The sequence below is a fragment of the Ovis aries genome, chromosome 19, assembly GCF_016772045.2.
Source record: "Ovis aries strain OAR_USU_Benz2616 breed Rambouillet chromosome 19, ARS-UI_Ramb_v3.0, whole genome shotgun sequence".
Classification (NCBI taxonomy): Eukaryota; Metazoa; Chordata; class Mammalia; order Artiodactyla; family Bovidae; genus Ovis; species Ovis aries.
In genome coordinates, this window is record NC_056072.1 from 49,802,334 (window position 1) to 49,815,101 (window position 12,768).

Sequence of the window (12,768 nt, forward strand, 5' to 3'; positions counted from 1 at the left end):
GGGTTTGGAGCTCCAGGTCTCTCTCCCATATTTTTAGGGGGCCCACCAAGCCAGAGACACATCTAAACTGTCCTGTGAGGAGAGCTGGGGGCTCTTTATCCTTGCCTGTCTCCTCAAGTTGGTAGTCATTTCCTCCCTGATTGGAGGGCTGGCCAGAGGCCAGCTTAGGGCCGAGACTGGATGGCCCCACAGAGTGCAAAGGTTGGGATGGTGCCTTCTTCCGCAACTCCCAGGGGAAACCTTCTCGCTTGGATCCTATTGGCTGCAGTGGCCTCAGGCTTGACCTCCGTGAACCTGCTTGGATCTGGATACTCCCTCTGAATCCCTTTTTTCCCCTAATGTTTCTCTCCAAACCATAACCCATGCCACCCGCCTCCCCACACAGGGTCCAGGGGTCCGAGTGCAGCCTATAGGGGGCGCCTGCACACCAGCACACCGCCTTGGAGGAGCCACTAGCTGGGCGGACAGACCCGTGGCCGCGCCCTCGTGCTGCCACCGGTCCTATCCAGAGATAAGCGGGCCTGTCGCTAACGAAGCGGAGTGCCCCGAAGGAAATCTGAGCTCAGGTAGGTAAAGCACCGGCCTCTCCCTAGCCCTATTCAACTTGGTTTTCACCGGTTGGTCTCTAAGTCATGCCCAACCCCCTTGGCTCACGTCAGCCTCGAATCCAAGCGCTCTAATTGGCCCTCCCTGACCACTCGGCCCCACCTCCTGCACTGCGACTGGTCGGCGCGCAGGGCCCCGCCCCATTTTCCTGGAAAGTTCTTGGAAATCTGTCAAAGGTGTTTCCTTTAGCGACCCTCAGCCCCAGACTAAGGGAGCCGGCGCCCCCCACCCGCGCCCCTCGCCGCCAGACAGCACAGCCGGCGGTTCTAGGAAGACGTCGCTTCCGGGAAGGGCTGGGACACAGAGGACAAAAGATTAGGCTGTTCGCCCCGCCCTGTCCTCCAGGCCCGCCCCCCGCGCCCTCCCGGCGCGCCCGCGAAGCCACCTCACAGTCCCGGCCCGCCGCCCGTGCATCCCGGGAGCCTGCCCTGCGAGCGCGATCCGCGCCCACTGGCTCACTCCACCCGCCGCCGTCAGGCCGAGCCTCAGCTCCGGAGCAACAGCTGCAGCTGCCGGGACATGGTCCTCTGCGTTCAGGGGTAAGTGCGGCTCTCTGCCCCAGCCCAGCTCCGCGCCGGGACGCGGCGGAGAACTGGCCTCGTGCTAGCCACCGAGTATTAAGAGGACTTGATTGGAGAAAGACCTCGGGAGTGTGATAACAAAGAAAGGTGACAACATCGTCACCACCTCTACTGGCACTGTGGGTACGGAAACTGGGGGTCAGCTAGCGACAGGAGAAACACAGGGGAAACAGCTTGGGTTCTGGCTGGAAAAGGTGGACGCTTCAGGCAGCGCCTCCTCCCAGACGTGGCTCACTTGCCCAGCCGTTCTGGATCGGGAGCGCTCTACCCTGGCCTGCCAGCCCAATAACCTACTGTGACCATGGGCCAGCCCTTGCCCCTTTCTGTCCTGCCATCCACTCTCCTGCCTCAGGCTCGCAGTTAGGCTCTTCTTGGGAAACCAATCCGAGATCCTTACCTCTATCCAGGTTGGCACCTGCTGAACAAGCAGCTCTTGGAAGAGACTAGGCTTGACCCAGCCCTGTCTGAGGCCCCCCTCACAATGGCCTCATCCCTACTCTCAGTCCGATATGGGATCCCAATGTGAGAAGTGCCTTGGCTCCTGCCTCCCTTCTCCAAGTTTCCCAAAAACTTGCGGCAGCGGGGGGGGGGGGGGGCAGGCTTATAAGACAGTCTTGGCTTCAGCTGAGCATTCTTAACACATTCCTTTTGACCAGAACCTCAGCGTCCCCTTCAACCAAGGGTCTGATGCTCTCCAGACTCATCTGACAGGAGCTCAGAAGCTCCAGGGTGAGTGAAAGGAGATGTGAGTGGGTGCTCCACAGCCAGAGAGAACTAGGTGGCCCAGTGACTGCTGTTATCAAAACTGGTATGGTAGCAAGTGAGGAAGGGTGGAAGGTGGGGCAAGGCTGAAGTGCCCCCAGCTCTGAACAGTCCTGCTTCCAGCACCTGGAGGTGCTAGGAAGACTGTACCTGCTTCAGTTTCTCCCTGATCATCTCCAGCGTCTCCCTTTCTCCTCTCTGCACTTTGGGACTCCCGGACACCTTCCCCCACGCTCCTGCCTTGGTTCACAGGACCCCAGCCAATTCTGGGGCCCCACACTCTCTCACTTTGCTCCAGCTGAAGGCCCCCTTGGAATATCAGTGCATCAGGCCAGTGGTCTTGTCAGGGAGCAAGACCAGCTAGTGCTCTCCTGAGCCGGGGAGCAGGAATTCCCACCTGTAGGTTTGGGGTGTCAGCTTTGCTGAGGGCTACCTGCTCAGGGCTGAGTTTGCTTCACTAGTTTATGTCCCCAAACAGAATGCACAGGCTGGGCTGCGCAGCAGGCACCCTCACATACTGGCCACCTACACCTGGAGCACCACAGCCATCACCGCCACCACGACACAATAACACAGCTGTGGACACACCCCTCCCCAGATATATATAGTCACTCACCAGGAGCTTGTGGTGACCAATACAGCCGCTCACACATCCAGATATCATATCATCATCCCTAGAGGTCCCTACACCCACATATGCTAAGCTGTTTGGACATGGCCACCCCCAGAGACTATCTGGTCTGATTGGCTAACCACCTTCTATAGTCCTAGAAGGCTCCCTGGCCTGAGCTGAGCTCTGGGACCCAGTAGGGAGGCCCTCAGCCAGTTGCTTGGATCTCAGCCTCCAGCTCTTCTAGAGGGAGTCCAGAGCTCCCGCAGTGCAGCCAGAGTGGGAGTGAAGAAGGGTCACCAGGCTATGGTATGCCAGGGTCTTATGGCCCCTTCTTCTCACGAGCAGTTGCTGGCCCCTATCTGTTAAAATCTTCTAAGAGTCATCTATAACTTACATGGTCAGATCTGGTTCCTCTCCCTGGCTCCTGCCGCCAGCTCCTGCCTACCTCTTCCTGCCGCGTAAACAATACCTGGCAGTGTTTCCCAATGTCGTCATCTCGGCCTGTGGTGCCTTCACTGCTTCTTCCTCTGGCCTGAGACTCAGCTCAGGAGCAGGCTGACCCTGACTCCCCTGTAACATCCTTTGTTTTTTTATGACTTTGGGTTATGAGCACTCCTTTAGGGCAGGGGCCAAGGTTACATGATCCTGATGTCTTGAGGCCTGGCAGAGAACCAGACCCAGAACTGAGATCCGAGGATTTCTTTTGTGACGAGTGGGAAAGGACTGGCAGTCTCTTCCACGGGAACCAGGGCCATGCTGCTCACTCCCAAGAACCCCCAGGATCACTGCACTGGGTGGGCTTCCCTTAAAGAGAAGCTACTACTCAGACTGGGGCTGGTTCAGCAACCCAATTCTAGTCATCTGAGAATATGGTGTGGCCCAACCCCTCAGTGTCTGGGCTGGGATGACCGCTCACTGGGGCAGCAGGGAAGTGGACCTCTAGTGAAGAGCAGTGTTTGCTAAAGATCACGGTGTCTGGTAGGGCAGGCTTGTCAGAGTGGGATCTGGAATGTGGGATGAGTACCCTGCCCTTTGGTGGGAGCTCATATTTATGGGAGGTGGAACTTAATGCCTTTAGAGGCCACTGTGTACCCGAGACCCTCAGCTGGGAGGAGGAGAGAACAGGATGGGAGTCTGACCTGTTCGGGGAGATAATTCTAGCCTCTAAGGCCTGGCCAGTGTAGAGCAAGGTCCCTCTGACAGACACTGTTGTCCATGGGGAGGTAGCATGTGACCCATCCCTTGGCTCAACCAGGACCATGCATTTAATCAGCCACCTCTGCCAGGAGGGCACCATTGTGGGGCCTCTTTGCACTGGATCCTGTCTATATGGTGGGAACCCCAACTGGCCACTGTGAACTAGGGATGCCTACAGGGAATGATCTATGGATTTGGTTGGTACAAAACAGAAGAGAGATTACAGATGGCTCTTTGTCCCTGCAGATGTGAAACCTGGGGATACAGAGGGCCCGTGTATTCATTGTACTGCCCCATTCATACAAGGGACTCAAGCATCCACAGGTTCCATCTCCTGGAACCATCTCCCCGTGGATACTGGCTCCAACTATAATTGCTCTTTGATAAATGCAGGAGGGTGGGACAGTCTCTTTCAGAAGGGGGTTCATATGTGGGGGAGGTCATCAAGGGAGCCTTTTGTGCTGACAAGTGGGAGGTGGAATACTAGTCTCATGACGGAGCAGAGGGGAAATGGGGGCTCACAGTGAGAAAGACTCGCCAGAGGTCACGTAGCCAGTCTGGGGCAGAGGGGCTCTCTGGAAATGGAGAGAGCACAGGGTCTCCACTCACTGCCCACGCACCTCCTTCTAGACCTTGTCCTTTGCTGGCCGTGGAGCAGACTGGGCAGCGGCCCCTGTGGGCCCAGTCCCTGGAGCTGCCCCAACCAGTTATGCAACCTTTGCCTGCTGGCGCCTTGCTGGAGGAGGCAGTAGAGGAGTCCCCAGGCCAGCCAGAGAGGGAGCCCAAGGTGGTGGACCCCGAGGAGGACCTGCTGTGCATAGCCAAGACCTTCTCCTACCTTCGGGAATCTGGTGAGTCTGAGGAGGGCGGAGGAATTGTCCTGGGAAGTCTGACTGGGGAAGATTAGCTCTGCCTGTTGAGTTTAATTTGAGAGGCAAGCCCTTGGCCAGAAGAGTCTGACCAGAGGGAAGGGCCCCAGCCCTCCCCAGGGAGAGGTGAGGAGAAGAAGCTGAGCCCTGCCATTCCCTGGGTTGGTGCACCCAGCTACTTTCCACTGTGACCAGTTGGTTCCTCTCCTGTCCACTTGCCTAGGCTGGTACTGGGGTTCCATTACAGCCAGTGAGGCCCGGCAACACCTTCAGAAGATGCCAGAGGGCACCTTCTTGGTACGTGACAGCACCCACCCCAGCTACCTGTTCACACTGTCCGTCAAGACCACCCGCGGGCCCACCAACGTGCGCATTGAGTACGCCGACTCCAGCTTCCGCCTGGACTCCAACTGCCTGTCCAGGCCGCGCATCCTGGCCTTCCCAGATGTGGTGAGCCTGGTCCAGCACTACGTGGCCTCCTGTGCCACAGACACCCGGAGTGACAGTCCCGACCTTGCTGCCACCCCGGCCCTGCCCACCCCGAAGGAAGATGCGCCTGGTGACCCAGCCCTGCCCGCCACGGCCGTTCACCTAAAACTGGTGCAGCCCTTTGTGCGCAGGAGCAGCACCCGAAGCCTGCAGCACCTGTGCCGCCTCGTCATCAACCGTCTGGTGGCCGACGTGGACTGCCTGCCGCTGCCCCGGCGCATGGCTGACTACCTCCGACAATACCCCTTCCAGCTCTGACCCAGCCGAGCAGCCGCCTGGCCTCACCCAGCTGGACCCTGGAGGGGACATGGGCCCCAGCTGGACTTGGGCTCCCACGACCCCTCCTCCAGTCATCCTGGTACCCGTGCGCATCTGGCAGCTAGACCAGGAACGGTCCGCAGGAACAAGGCTGGGGGTCAGCGGCCAGGGAAAGTGTCACAGGACTTGGAGGCCAGCGCCCCCCGCTCCCATGTGACTCCATTGTGGTGGGCTATATGTGTCAAAAGAGAGGGCACTGGCAGGACCTTGTCTCAACCCTGTGGGCTGGACCCAGTCCCCCACTCACCTGCTGTGGACTCCTGAACTGCGTAGACTTGGCCGACCCCGGTTTCTTCATCCACAGGGTGGGGCGGGCCCCTTCCTTCCAGCTAGCCAGCTTCTGTCTCGGAGGTATATCAGCCAGAGGAACCAAGGTTGATGGTGACAGTCCCCAGGCGGGGGCACAGACCAAACTGGGGGACAGCACAGTTATATAGTATTTATTTATTTATTCTCCCTGGGTTGGTCTCGGGGTGAGCCGAACCCTCCTCTCTGCCCTGAGCACTCCAGAGGCCCCAGACTGGCCCCAGCTTCTCTGGTTCCTCCTACCCTGAGATGCGCTGCTGGACCCAAGGTGGGCCTGCATGTCCTGGCACTAACCCATCCACCTGAGAAGCAGTCCTTCTCCTCGGCCTCCAGCCCTGTGTTGGGAGGATGGGTGAATAAACGAACGTGGCGCCAACATATTAGCACCCAGCAGAGCCTGCCACTCACCCCCTCCAGGGCCAAGCCCTGTCTGCACAGAGCTGGTCTCGCCGTGGCACAGGCCCTGCCCGAGGCGGGGGCCGGGTCAGGGAGTGGCATGGTTGTTGGAGGACCACCGCTCCAGCTCTGCTGGGTCTGCTTCCTGCCCAGGAAAGTGCGTTCACACAAGAGAGGGAACGAAACTCCATATCCGATGAGACTTTATAAGATAATTACTACTTAAAACAGTTTGGTAGTCTTTTTATTTTCACTGCTTTTTCTGTAATGACAATAAAATTGTACCTTTCATGTATGGAGCCCTCAGAAGGGCCTTTTTTGAGTCGTATACCATTTGCCCTTTCGATCTTACTGTCAGTATCCCCCACTTTACATCTGGGTCAGCAGAGGCCCAGAGACCTATGCGGCTGAGCCGGCCCTGCTAGGGCACCCAGTAAAGAGTGGAGAGGGTTGTCATTGTTGTCCAGTCACCAAATGGTGTCCGACTCTTCATGACCCCATGGACTGCAGCACACCAGGCTTCCCTGTCCCTCACCGTCTCCCAGGGTTTGTCCAAGTCCATGCCCACTGAGTCGGTGATGCCGTCCCACCATCTCATCCTCTGTCACCCTCTTCTCCTCCTGCCTTCAATCTTTCCCAGCATCAGGGTCTTTTCCAGTGAGTCAGGGCTGTTCGCATCATGTGGTCAAAGTATTGGATGCTTCAGCTTCAGCATCAGCCCTTCCAAACAGTATTCAGAGTTGATTTCATTTAAGACTGACCGGTTTGATCCCCTTGCTTTCTGAGGGACTCCCAAGAGTCTTCTCCAGCACCACAGTTCGAAAGCCTCAATTCTTCTGTGCTTTGCTTTCTTTACTCTCCAGCTCTTACATCCATATATGACTGATAGAAAGAGCATAGCCTGGACTGTATGGACTGTATGGCTACTGTTGTCAACATGATGTCTTCGCTTTTTAGCACACTGTCTAGGTTTGTCATAGCTTTCCTGCCAAGAAGCAATTGTCTTCTAATTTCATGGCTGCAGTCACCATCTGCAGTGACTTTAGAGCCCAAGAAGAGGAAATCTGTCACTGCTTCCACCTTTTCCCCTTCTATTTGCCGTGAAGTGATGGGACCAGATACCATGATGTTAGTTTTATAGTGGAAGCGGTAGGGAGAAGCCCTTGTCCACTCATTCCCTCTTTTCCCCTTGGAGGGTGGGGTGCAGGGTCACTAGTGGGACTGCCTGCAGCGTCACTGGCCAGTGCCAGGTGGGGGAGGTTAGCAGAGGAGCATCAGACCTGAAAGATGTGTGAACAGGAGATGCCAACTAAATGTAGGTGGAAAACACTAGAGGTCTGGGTGCTGTGGACTACTCCTGGGGGGCAGTGTCTTTTGAGATGACGAGGCTTAACAGAGAAGTCAGGCTGGATCATTCCAAGGAGAAGGTATAGGGCCTGCAAAGGCACCAGGGCATGACCGGGGAGCTTATATTCCTGATCACAAGGAGGCCTAGGGAAGGTCATTCTGTGCAGCAGGGCAGAACAGTTGACTTGGGGATAGTGGCTGGCCACAGGGTCTGGCCCGGGATGGGTCTGATGGGGTTCTGTTCTAGGCTGACTGGGGTTTGGGGACTCTTTCAGTCAGGGTCCTGTGTACCAGAAGTAGGTGAAAGAGCAAGTGAAATGAAAACACTCCATTATCTGATGGTCTGCCTTTGGAGCACTTCAGCACCTGGAATCCTACTGTGTCCTGAAACTTTCTACACCATTGAGTCCCTCACAGGAAAGTACCTCTGAAGCTCACTCATGGCCTTTCAGCCCTCATTTCAGAAATAGTTCTAACCTTTCTATTTTCTTTTTTTTTTTTTAATTTCAAGACAGTTTATTTTTTATTATTATCAATTTTTTTTTTTTTTTTTTTTACTTTACAATACTGTATTGGTTTTGCCATACATTGACATGAATCCGCCACGGGTGTACATGAGTTTCCAATCCTGAACCCCCTCCCACCACCCTCCCCATATCATCTCTCTGGGTCATCCCAGTGCGCCAGCCCCAAGCATCCTGTATCCTGTATCGAACCTACACTGGCAATTCATTTCTTACATGATAGTATACATGTTTCAATGCCATTCTCCCAAATCATCCCACCCTCTCCCTCTCCCACAGAGTCCAAAAGTCTGTTCTATACATCTGTGTCTCTTTTGCTGTCTCGCATAGAGGGTTATCGTTACCATCTTTCTAAATTCCATATATGTGTTAGTATACCGTATTGGTGTTTTTCTTTCTGGCTTACTTCACTCTGTATAATCAGCTCCAGTTTCATCCACCTCATTAGAACTGATTCAAATGTATTCTTTTTAATGGCTGAGTAATACTCCATTGTGTATACGTACCACAGCTTTCTTATCCACTCGAAAAGTTGCAGATTCGAAAAGGCAAATGTCAGCAGACTGAAGACAGGAAGGTGTGAGGAGTGACGTTGATGACAAGGATGAGGCAGGACAGGATAAAAATCAAGAACTCTGGAGGTGTAGAACCCTGGGGGTACAGAGAGAGGTGTGGCAAAGAATGGAGTTGCTGTTGGGTGAGAGTGAGCAAGAAGTGGGTTAGGGCTTTCTTTACCAGGTCCACTTGTCCCGCCTGGCACCTTTTCCACTGCTGGCTGCAGGGCCTGGCAACACACCTCGTCCAGGGCACCATGGTCCTGCCAGGGATGTCTGTGGTTTCTCATTGCTTCAGCCTAGATCTCAGCCCCTTTGTGACTCCCAGAATGCCTGAGATGACCCCTATGTCTGCTCCACCCCCAGATCTGAGTCATCCAGTGAGTAGGCAGTGGACACAGAGGGACAAAGGCAGGCTCTACCTTACCTGGCACCATGTCCCAGACAGTGCTGGAGTGGAAGGAAGCCCTTCACTGTCCACAGAGGGGAGACGTCAGGGTGTCCACAGGGTGCTGGAAACAGACAAGGGCTTTACACCTTATGCGGTGCTCACTACAACGCTGAATGGGTTAGAGTGGGCCTAAATATTACCCTGGTGGCTCAGTGGTAAAGAATCCACCTGCCAATCCAGGAAACCTAGCTTCAATCCCTGGGTGGGGAAGAGCCCCTGGAGAAGGAAGTGGCAACCCATTCCAGTATTCTTGCCTCGAGAAGTCCATGGACAGAGAAGCCTGGCAGGCTACAGTCCATGGGGTCGCAAAGTGCTGAACACAGCTAGGCAACTAAACAACAAAATATCACCCACACTCCCTAGAGGAGGAGACAAGCCCAGAAGGGGCACGGGGCAGCTGAGGGGACGAGGCACAGAGCAGAGCTAAGGCTGCGGGCTCCTGACCACCCCCTTGCCAGTGCAGCTGGGGTGGGGGTGGCTTTCACATGAATTGTTCTTGAATGCTGGTTTGATCCCCTTGTGTCCCTGCTTGCTAACGTCTCTAGAGCTACTGGCCTGGCCAACAGGGTCTGATCCCCTTCCCCCTTGCCTCAGCCCAAGTCAGGGTCTGGCTCTTACCTGAAAAGGGGCTACCAGCAACCTCTGCCTCCTGATAGTTTTCTGCTTCAATTTTTTTTTTTTTTTAGCCACACTATGTGGCATGTGGTATCTTAGTTCCCCAACCAGGGATTGAACACAGCCCTTGCATTGGAAGCATGAATCTTAACCAGTGGACCTCCAGGGAAGTCCCAGTCAGCTTCAATCTTATTCTCACATTTCCCTATCAAGGGAGTGAGTGATGCCTGCTTAGAACAGGATCAGTGGAGGGTGTGTCATCGGGCCCCTCTGACTTGGGTCAGAAAGCCAGTCTAACAGACGCTAAATATCCTCTGGTGACTGCAGTCACGCCTGGGTGGTTCTGGGCTGGTGAAAGCGGCACGCCTACCGGCACTGGTCAGGGAGGAAGAGGGAAACTGCCTGGTGGGCACACAGGAACCCGCACGACATACACGCAATAACTGATAGTAACCCTTTACCAATTCAGTCCACTGCCAGCACACATGTTCTCTGGGCACCAACTGGGCTGGACTCCATCTGGGCCCTGAGGACACAGCAGGGAATAAGATGGACACACTCCCCATCCTTCTGGGATTCACGGGCTGGTGGGTGAGAGACAACAGACAAGGGCACAAACGGACTCTCGGGACGAGTTCTGGGAGCGAAATGATAGCAGAGCAGGGGGCGGGGAAGAGCGTGCTCTGGGGGGCGAGGGGGACACCACTGCAGATGAGAGGGTTGGAGAGGGTTCTGGAGCCAGGTGGCCCTGAGCCTGGACACCGTCGAGAAAGGACCTCCCAGGTGGAAGGAGCTACAGTGAGGCAGCCCTGAGGCAGGAACAAACGTGGTGAGACCGGAAGATGGCTGTCTTTCCAGGAGGGCTGAGGAGACAGAGGGCAGGTGGAGAGGGCAGAGGGAGCCACGGATGGCGTTCTGGTGGTGGAGCGCCCCTTCAGAGCTCAGCAGGGAAATGTGGCAATCCGATGCTCGTTTTTTATGCAGTGAACCTGTCAGCTGGGTGGGGATGACCCTGTGAGGCCTGGGGGCCAGAGGCCAGAAAGGAGGTTGAGAGGTCTGGGATATGGCTGAGTGGGGTGTGATGGAGACCAGGGAGGTGAGGTGATCCTGGGTGGGAGCTCATGCCCATTAAGTTCTCCCTGCAGCCCTGCACACTGATAGAGGCTGTCCCCATTACAGGAAAAGAGGTATGGCTCAGAGAGAGGTTGCGGCTTTCTCAGGGTCACACAGCTTGTGAGGGGCAGAGGCGGGGTTCAAACCCTGAATGAAGACCTTGTTGAGTAACTGCGGCTCTGCGCTCCCTCCCAGGGGCTGGCATGCTTAAGCCTTGGCACTCACAAGGGGCTGGGGACAGGCACAAGAGCGGGCCGATTCAGGAGGGCATTTTGGAGGAGAGGGGCTGGGGACTGCACCCTGGAGGATTCTGTCAGGCCAGGGGAGGTGGGCTCACAGACTGATCTTATCTGGTGTCCCTCCTTGGACTTACAACATTCTGATGGAACAACTCTGGGACAGAGATGCCACTAGGCCACTCAGGCTTCTCTTGTCAGTCAATGAGAGGGCTTCCTGGGAGACTTTGCCCATGATCACTGGGCGTTGTTAACACCCTTGGAATCATTATCGAGCCCCCTGCCCCTGGGTTCAGCTTCTAATCTGCAAACTGAGCAAATCTTGCTGGATGATTAAGGCTGGACATGGATCTAAATAGGGCTGGGGACACGGGCCAGGCTAGTTCCACTCTCAGATGGGAAACTCCCACCCCTCACAGATGTATGGTGAAGCAGAGGGGCCAAGAGCCTGAGATAAGTCCTGATCAAGGAGGCCGGAGGGTTGTGAAACCTCAAAAGGCCCTCTCCCTTGAGGAGATGTGGAACTCTGCAGGCCTGGGCAGCTCTTTCACACCAACCTGTCAGACCAGTTTTAATATAAAGCAGGTGGGAGCTTTGCCAGAAGTTCAACGGTCTCTCCTGGGGAAGGTGTCCTTCCCCTACCCCGACTGCAGGATTGGGGGGGGGGGTCCCCTCCCAAGCTGAGGCAGGCTGGGGCCCTCACATCTGAGACCTGAGGTGGAGGAGAGTCCCCAGAGGTTTACTCCTGTCTCCTGTGTCCCCCACACCCTGGTTTTACCCAAACCTCTCCTGCAGTCTGGATTATGTGCTGTACACTTGATTTGGGGGGCATGTCCCTCAACCTCACTGAACCTCAGAAGATTCCTCAGCTTTGAAGTGGGAAGAGAGGCAGTATGTCTCTCAGAGGGAACGTGGGGGAACCCAGCGGGATTTATGAGGCAATACTGAGGAGAGGCTGAGAGGGTTCAACGTGGCAGATGCTGCAGGCGTCACTGTAACTATTCCGTGTCCCTTATTTTAATCCCATTTGAGAGGTGGGCTGGGCAGGTGCTGCTGTTCCCTGCAGTCCCCAGGGGAACTGCAGGAGAGCTGGCTGGAACCCCCTGGAAATAGAAGCAGCCCCTCACTGGCCCCCCACCCCCAGCTTTGGTGCTGCGCTGCCAGCCCAGGCCTCCACCTTTAGGCGTCACCTGCCAACCAAGGCCTTGGGCTCCCATCACAGTGAACAGACCCACAGTCTGGTGTCTGCATGGCTTGGGGTAGAGGCCAGACCAGCCCAACTTTCCAGCAACTTCAGTAGAAACTAGGCCATCTGCTACCCGTGCCCACACCTGGGGGAGGCGGGGTGTGTGGGTTTCCCTCAGGCCTGTTACTCGCTCAGTCCTCAGCAGTATGTGCCCTCAAAGGTGAGTCACAGGTCAGGGAGGTGAGCTGCATCGGTCCCCTTTCAAAGCCGTAAGCCCGATATCCAGAGAGGCAGGGTGACTTGTCCACGGTCACCAGAGAAGTGGCCACGCAGGATTGGAGTCCAGGGCTTTGAATCTCAGGCCAGGGCTTGGCCCCCTCACCCTAGAACTCTTGAACAGGAGTATACCTGGCAACACGAACAGCCTGGTTCAGGACTCCCCCTGTCCAGAGCTAGACTCGTCCTGGACAAACTGTCCAGACTGTCCCCTAGACACACCTCCACAACTCCCACATGCACCACCCCCCACCTGCTGGTCTCCATGCCCCTCTACCCTGGCTCTCGTCCTCCTCAGGCTGCTCTCCTGTGGCTCCCATGGCTGCCTT

At 55.9% G+C, this 12,768-nt stretch overlaps 2 protein-coding genes across 9 annotated transcripts in view; one reads left to right on the forward strand and one right to left on the reverse strand.

Moving 5' to 3' along the window:
* The first annotated feature begins 994 nt into the window (after positions 1-994).
* Positions 995-6,432, forward strand: CISH (cytokine inducible SH2 containing protein). The gene is made up of 3 exons (XM_004018434.4): positions 995-1,145; positions 4,390-4,610; positions 4,852-6,432. Exons 1-3 carry the CDS (start codon positions 1,126-1,128, stop codon positions 5,373-5,375), a joined length of 765 nt encoding a protein of 254 aa, XP_004018483.1. The 5' UTR covers positions 995-1,125; the 3' UTR covers positions 5,376-6,432.
* HEMK1 (HemK methyltransferase family member 1) overlaps positions 6,364-12,768 on the reverse strand; it is a 35,048-nt gene continuing 28,643 nt past the window's right edge. For 3 of the 8 annotated variants that reach the window (XR_006057074.1, XR_009597442.1, XR_009597443.1), the window contains 2 exons: positions 8,990-9,074; positions 6,364-8,659 (listed from right to left, as the gene is read on the reverse strand). The gene's annotated coding sequence lies outside the window, so the exon portion shown is untranslated. Of the gene's footprint in view, positions 8,660-8,989; positions 9,075-10,089; positions 10,213-12,768 lie in introns of all 8 variants that reach the window. The other 5 variants (XR_009597448.1, XR_009597446.1, XR_009597447.1 and 2 more) reach the window with 4 other exon arrangements.

Coding starts and splice junctions, on each gene's coding strand:
- CISH (XM_004018434.4), top strand. CDS start 1,126: ATGGTCCTCTGCGTTCAGGG. Junction 1,146..4,389: donor ATGGTCCTCTGCGTTCAGGG/GTAAGTGCGGCT, acceptor ACCTCCTTCTAG/ACCTTGTCCTTTGCTGGCCG. Junction 4,611..4,851: donor CTCCTACCTTCGGGAATCTG/GTGAGTCTGAGG, acceptor CCACTTGCCTAG/GCTGGTACTGGGGTTCCATT.